The sequence below is a fragment of the Sparus aurata genome, chromosome 4 (genome assembly GCF_900880675.1).
Source record: "Sparus aurata chromosome 4, fSpaAur1.1, whole genome shotgun sequence".
Lineage (NCBI taxonomy): Eukaryota > Metazoa > Chordata > Actinopteri > Spariformes > Sparidae > Sparus > Sparus aurata.
In genome coordinates, this window is record NC_044190.1 from 12415496 (window position 1) to 12423525 (window position 8030).

Here is an 8030-nt window from a genome sequence, read left to right on the forward strand (position 1 = left end):
GGGAAGAGAGAAAGTCAAGTTATGGCGGACCTTCCCAGTGACAGACTTGTACCTGATGAGCCACCATTTACAAGAGTCGGTGTGGACTATTTCGGTCCTTTTGAGATAAAAAGAGGTAGGACCATGATCAAAAGGTATGGCGTGGTTTTTACCTGTTTGACAGTGAGGGCTGTGCACATCGAGGTAGCAAGTTCTTTGGACACTGACTCCTGCATTCACGCACTGCGCAGGTTCATCGCTAGGAGGGGTCAGGTTCGGCTGATGCGTTCCGACAACGGAACAAACTTTGTGGGCACAGAGCGTGAGCTGCGGGAGGCAGTACAGGCTTTGAATAATGCAAAGATTCAAGACACATTGCAGAGTAAAGGCATCACATGGATGTTCAACCCACCGGCTGCGTCCCATTTTGGAGGAGTATGGGAGCGGCAGATAAGAACAATGAGGAAAGTGCTCAACTCCATCGTGAAGCAGCAAACAATTGATGAGGAGGGGCTGCAAACTCTGCTTTGTGAGGTTGAGGCGATTATAAATAGCCGCCCCATCACCAGAGTCTCAAACGACCCAAATGACCTCGAGGCTTTGACCCCAAATCATCTGCTGCTGATGAAGGCCATAACCCCCCTACCTCCTGGCATATTTGACAGAGATGACGTATACTCCAGACGCAGATGGCGCCAGATCCAGTACTTAGCGGATTTGTTTTGGAGACGCTGGACCAAGGAGTATCTACTGGGCTTACAAGAGAGACAAAAGTGGTCCCACCCAAAAAGGAATATCAGTGAAAATGATATTGTCCTTATTGTGGATGAATCCGCCCCACGAAATTCGTGGGTAATGGGTCGAGTGATCCAGACAATCAAAGATAGCAGAGGACATGTTCGTCAGGCGAAGGTGAAAAGCAGCACAACTGTTCTTCTACGGCCTGTGACCAAGCTCTGCTTGCTACTTGAAAGTGATATGTGGCGCCCCTTCTACATTGTCACTTAAGAGACAGTGGTAAAGGTTGATCTCCAACGGTGAGTTATGTGCTTGAACCTCTGACTCCACCCCCCACCCCCCCCTTTTTGTTTTACGCACAGAGCTGCTTAAAAAGAGTTCCTGGTGTGATAAGAAGACCAGCTTGTATGGACATTGCTTCTCTTTTTTTCTGTGTTTTTGAAGATTCTGTTATATGGCTCTTAGAATATGTAAAAGGTAATTGTTTTGTGGCTCACAAGAACAATTAGGGGCCGGAATGTTAGAGCCATGGAGAACATGGGGCTTGGGTTTGCATTTTGTGTCTAATTAGTTAATATCTATTATGCTTTCATTTGTAAGAATTAATCACAACTGATATTTTGTTTCATCTTAATGAAAGTAATGTCTACGCTAGGGGTGGGCGGATCGATCCAAATATCGATAGTATCGATACCAAGGTGAGTATTGGTATCGGATCGATACTAGCATGATGAGATCGATATTTTTGTTGTAGTTTCTCTTCTATAAATTCAGCAAATCACTTGTATTTCTTCACAGAGTTTGTGTGAGCACAGCGTCTCTCTCAGTCCTTAAAGCACAGCGGTCCTCTCCAACTCTCTCACTCAGGTTCACTGTAACTGTAACTCAAAAATATATACTTATATTAAGATATATAACCTACCTCAAGAATATAATAACCCTTTTGTGTATCTGTTGAAGGAACAGTAGTATTCCTATTTAGGCTACATGCAGATAGGTTATAGATTTAATTATGTTAAATATAATTTTCTTATTTGGCTAAAATCTTTGTCCTGTGTTTATCGTTATTATAATCATGGTCAACTAATTAAAGGCAAAAGTACAAAATCATTAATTGATCAGGAATTTTCAAGTAAAAAGTATCAGTATCAGTATCGGTATCGGTATCGGTATCGGTATCGGCAATACTGGCCCTGTATTTACTTGGTATCAGATCGATACCAAAATTTGCAGTATTGCCCACCCCTAGTCTACGCAGTAGATAAGGATTTATTATGCTTTTATTTTGTATTGCTGCCACAAAACCGATACTGCCGTAAAGCGCAGTTTGTTGTAGTAAAAAGGTAGTAAATACTAGCCATGTGGGCACCTGTCGGCATCTGTTTTGAGGTAATTAAGGTAACAGAGCAGGACGGGAGCAACAATTTTCTGACCGTAGCTTAACCGTCATTTTAGACATAAGAGCTTTTCTGTTTTCTGTCATTTAGTGTGAGGTGACAGACCGGATACCCACAATTTTGCTTGGAAACCTGTATTTTTGTGGATAAGTGGATATTTTGAGAATAAATCAAAGCATTTTGCTTTTTACATCGGCTTCATTTCCTTCTTGGATTTTCTTTGGAGTTTATTGACTTACGACAAGCACGAGTACAGAAACTTTACGTCCTGCAAGAGTGGCAACTAGGTAGCCAATAACACTGATTGAGTTGAAATTTGTACCAAAGATTCAAGAAACCCATAGAAAATTAATAAAATTAAGCTTTGAGGGCCTAACTAAGTTTTTACATGACTTCTGTTCAAGAACATCCATGAACTGGGAGGGCCTAGTTGAGTTCGCATGGAATGACTCTATCAATTTATCTCAATTCCTCAGATCTCTTATTTTTAAAAACCAACAGTCTAAAATTCAACTTTCAAAATTAAATGAGCTGAATCTATTCACATTAGAGAAACTTGAGTTAGACAAAGGTCTTTTTGTTAACTACATTGCTTGATTAACTAAAATGTATTGACTTGATTTTTAACTACATTTTACATCATTACCATATATGGTGTTAATGTAAAGTTGATCCTCCTTGCAGACCAATATAGGCCAACATCAGATGTTGTTGCAATTTCAGATTGCTTGTAATCGAAGCCTAATTGTAAGCCAACTCCATCTGAATCTATAATAACTGTCTGAGTCTCTAATGCATAAGTAGAATTAATTTGGGTAGTCAGGACAAAAGAGGCTCATTGGCCTGTGTGAAAGAGTCATGCATAAATTCAACTGCACACACAGCATCTGTAATTTTGCAAATTGCGGGCAGAAATGCCGTGAGTGAGGCCTAAGTTCCTTCTGGCTTTCAGGTGAGATAAATACAAGCAATTATCTAATGATCTTTCAAATAGCTTCCTTAGACTACAAGTGGAAGCCATTTGATCAATGTGCCCTGTGTACTCTTAGAGAAACTACATTATAAAAAAAACATGGCACAGCATCTCCCCTTGCCTGACTTGCGTATTGATCTGCAGGGAAGTGTTCAGCTTGCAGAGTCTGAGCTGAAATTACTCAACACCCCGCAAACAGAGCAAACGGGTGGCACATCACTGATCTTCCCATGCAGAACTAGTCTAGCAGTTGTTGAGGCAGAAAGACGGCAGTGACAGAACATGATCACAGTGTTCAACTCCTAATTAGGGTACCTTGTTTTCAGTGAAAAATGAATAGGCATCGTCACTAGGGCGGAGTGACAGACGGTTATACGTTTGTCAGGCTGTCGGAGTAACTAGACCTGCATTTTGAATGTGCACGCACATGTGGGCAGGCAGTGACTCATTGATAAATGACAGCAGACAAAGTACATTGTTTGGTCTCAGCTTTAACTCAATATGCCAACACATAGATAGGGACAATAGTGGTTGTTCTGTCTGTTTTTCAGTATGTCAGGTTAAAGCTTTGGCCTAAAGTGGCTACAATTACAGATGTCTCTCCTTTGCTGCTGTGCTACCATCCTACCTCAATATAGACAAAATGCCAGCTGACTGCTTCTTCCCTTAATAGTTCTTGCATGGTTTGGAGCTGTGCTTTGGGTCGTTATCCTGTTGTAGCAAGTGATGTCGACACATTATGGCATGGTGTTGCAAAATTAAGTGTATATCTCCACCTTTTCCCTGATCCCTTTTACCCTGTTCATAACTCCCATTTTACTAACACCAGTGTTTCCCCAGTCCATCACATTTCCTCCACTATGTGTGACAGATAGTCCTCCAGCATCAGTGGTTTAGCATCTGAAAAATGTTCACCTCAAACTTTCTTCTGTCCAAAACACCTTTCTTTCATTCTCCCTCTGTCCGTGGTTTGTGTTTTTTTGTCATGTTAATCTCTTCCTTTTAGTGGCCAATCTCTTTCTTTGCTACTGTGCCCAAAAGGCGTTTAAGTTGGGAATGGTGTTTTGTGGGTACCACCTAATGAAGCTGCCAGTTGAGGACCTCTGAGGCGCTGTTCCTCAAACTAGAGACTCTGATGTACTTGTCCTCAAGCACAGTTGTGCAGTGGGGCACCCCACTTCTTTTTTATTCTGGTTAGTGCCAGTTACTGCTGTTCTCTGAGTGGGGTAGTCCACACTGTTGTAGTAAATTATATTTTTCCAATGGGCCTTTAGAAAGCATGTTGCTGAAAATGGGCCGAACATCAGCCACTTCCAGCCATAACAGTCATTTACCACATTAACAAATTCTACACTGTATTTCTGAACATTTTAATGTTAATTTAATCTAACGAAATTGGGTTTGCTTCAAAGATGAAAAAAAGTTTTTTCTTGGAATGTTATACAAAGATGGCGGTTAATAATGCAGCATAGGCCACATTAGAATTAGATAGGCCACGAAAACCCTAGTGAAGCTATTGCTCAGCAGACTGAACAAGAGCAAGACTAGTTACCAGATGTCTTCCTGTAGAAATAGCACAAGATGTTGTGCTTAAATTGCCAAAGCTTTTATTTTTTTACATTTAAGCTGTTCATTTGGGCCCTTGCAGTACAATGTATCCAGAAACTGCCGTCCAAAAGTTTTTCTTTCTTGCAACAGTTTATCAAGTCAGCCCTATTCATAGTTGTTTTCATTTCAAATTCAAATATCTAAATTACACTAATGAGGTTATGTTGTATAGTGAGGTAAAAGTACTGGTATATTTGGTTGGTCTGTAAATGGGTTTACTTGTGACACATTTTTCATTCATATCAATCAATATTTTCTTTGCAGCTTGTTTTAATATGAGCACCGTTGTTGTACTTCTGATTGAATATGAGTTACATAGGACTGACAAAACTTTGTCTCATTCTCACCTGTATAGCCATGTGTCAGGTCATGTATCCTCTCAAAGAAATAAAGGTCAGTTGTTGATTGCATGTGTATATGTTTTAACAGATATCGGACTTTTGTCTCAGAGGATGCGGGCCCCAACACACTTGTAGCCACAGTGCTGGCAAAGGACCCCGATGGGGATGGGATCACGTATAGAATCACGGCCGGAAATGAGGAGGGCAACTTTGTCATTGACAGCCAAAAAGGTTAGACTTTTTTTTTTTGTCTTTTTATTAATTTGTCCCTTTCTTCTCTTTCTTGTCTGTCCATGGCAGTCACGTTCTTAGTTACTTATCTTCATTCCCATTTCCGCCACATCGCTTGTATGGCAGTAACAGACATCTCCATATCGACCACATTGGGGCAGCATGGTGAGAGAGGGCCTGATCAATGCCTCTTTCAATTGTAAAGTTTCTCCTCAGAACCAGATGAACAGGCCCATTCCTGCAGGGATGGGGGCTGCTTCAGAGTAGGAGAAGAAGAAGAAAGCAAGGATGAAGGACCAAGATAAACACCAAATCAAAACAAAATGACACCAGAATAGAGAAACAAATGGATTCAAGAAACAATGATTAAATTAACAATAAAAAAATGAGTATATTAAAATGGCCTTGATCTGACTTTCTCTCTCTTCCCGCTATATCCTTACACACATAATTCACATACACATTTACTGGAATGTGTTGTAAGCATGTCATTTCTAAATATATGTATAATTTTTTGATTATTCTGACAGATATTGTGATTGCAATATGATTCATGATTCATTTTTGAAACCCTTTTGAACATGTTTGCATCACAGTTTTTATTTTTTCTGAAATAAGAAAGTTATTATTATACAGTTTTTACCAAACAAACACGTTGTCTTACATCCGGAGAAAAATATTTGTACGCCAGGGCATCTCTTCAGCACTGTAGAGCTTCATTAAAATGCTGTTGATTCACATATTTAATCTTAATAAAAAAATGTGTCTTCTTGTGATTTAGATAGTACACTTGCACTTGTGCAGCCAAAGTATCTATCCTGTGAGTTAATTGAACTTCTCTGTTTTTCTATCCTTTCTGTCCTTGTTGTTTCTCTCTTGCCTTCTCACGTTTCATACATGTCTTCCTGTTCATCACTTTTTAATGAACAACCCCCCCAAACATGAATAAGAAATAGTAGTGCTTTATGAATTATCGCTTAGTGCTTAGGTTTTTGGGAGAAAAAATATGGAACTCCAGACTGCTCAGGGGCCTGTTGTTGTTTGCTTTTTACTTATGTAGATTAAGCACAAACCCTGAAATATCCACAAAGATTGTGCTTTTTCCAACAATTATTTTCACCCTGCTATATTCACCCTTTCCTGCTATATTTAGGCACACTGGATAAATGTAAAGTTTTGCAGTTTTGTAAAGAGTGACTCTGAGGTTACTGAGAAGTACAGTCTTTCCTCTGTAATTGTTTTGTTGCAGTGGTGGCAGAGGTATTATTTTGATATTTGTTGGTGGCCATCCCTGTTGGTCTCTGTATTGCTTGTAGTGCTATTGGTGAACGAATCGTTATTGTTTATATTTAGTTATCCATCATTTAAAGGCTACTTCCATGCACTGGGCCTAATGTCAGATTTTCTTTTCTTTGTTTTGCTAACTATATTATATTTAATTCCAATTTCAACTTTGGTGGTAATGATGTTACTGTAGTTGTCTACCACACCTGAATGAATGTAGAAAAAACACTTCAATGTGCTTCACATAGTGTGTAGAGTATAGTTTGATATACCTCACTGTGTTCACTACTCTGTGGCTGAAGAGGCTTCAGCCGATTTATTTTCATTGCCAGAAGCTCTGTCACGGATATTTAAATCTTGACAGGTCGTGTCATGGAGACGGTACAGTAATCAGCCAAAATGTGAGAAGTGTTTCCACAGTGTCTTTGTAAGAAAATATCTGAAGTTAACACATCTCAGGTTTCTTGTAGGCAGAAGCAGCAGTGTTAGAAGCAAATGAGAAATGAGAAACTGTATTAATGATGCTGGGTGTGTGTGTGTGTGTGTAACATTGGGGGATGGTGGGAATTTCATCCTGGTTCGACCCTTTTGTAAATTACAACCACCTCTGAATCTGCATATCGTATTAAAGGGTAATATGATGACTTTTGCAAATTCAATTACTAGAAACTTCAAGGCATAATTCCCTCTGTTCACCAGCAGTGACATTCACTGTCAGCCAGATAGTGGTGGTCATTTTATCGAGTGGGGCAAAGACGTGTAGTTTATAACTCGATTCAGTCGGCTGTCAGATGATGAACATAGGCTTGCTTTCCATTTATTTTTGTTGGCCTGTATTTTGCATTTGGTCACATTCTCTGTCATTGCTCAGTTTAAAGATTAACTTTTAATTGCAAGTTTGCTTTCTTAGACCAACCAGCTTTGAATTAGAAGTTAAATGTGTCTGTCTGGATGTGGGACATATTTTTATTTTCCTACCAAATAAGAATTAATTACTCTATGTTCATTCTGATCTGCAATTTGGATGTCCGTGTCATCTTTTGACATTAATGGCATTTAGTTTACATTGATTAATTTAGCCATTGATCTGATAATCCTTAGGATCACCATGATGGGTTATTATGAAAGGAATAAAACATCCTGTTGTCAGATAATACTGATTGGTGGCTGCAACTAAAGAACTAATTATTTTCACTGTTAATATTTGGATATTTGTACAAAGCCTGGTAGCAAATGTAATATGGCTTGATACTGGTCATCTGCCAAGAGGTTCAACAATTACTGTTTGGGAAGAAAAAAGACAATGACCGACGAGGTGTCTGATATCAGGAATTAATGGACGACGTGGAGGCCTGAACCCTCTGATGTGCAGAGGAGCCTCTGCGAGGTCCATTCTTTCCTGATTGTGGCCACCTCGAAGGGCATTATCCCACTTATACCACGGTCACTTGCCAAAGAAAAAAAAACCAAAACATTTAG

The 8030-nt window shown here is 39.5% G+C and overlaps 1 protein-coding gene across 1 annotated transcript in view; it reads left to right on the plus strand.

Annotated features, from left to right (window-relative positions):
- LOC115579627 (neural-cadherin) overlaps positions 1-8030 on the plus strand; it is a 330871-nt gene that overhangs the window by 141161 nt on the left and 181680 nt on the right. Inside the window, exon 7 of the mRNA XM_030413177.1 lies at positions 5125-5267. Coding sequence (XP_030269037.1) covers positions 5125-5267 — 143 coding nt within the window. The remainder of the gene's footprint in view (positions 1-5124; positions 5268-8030) is intronic.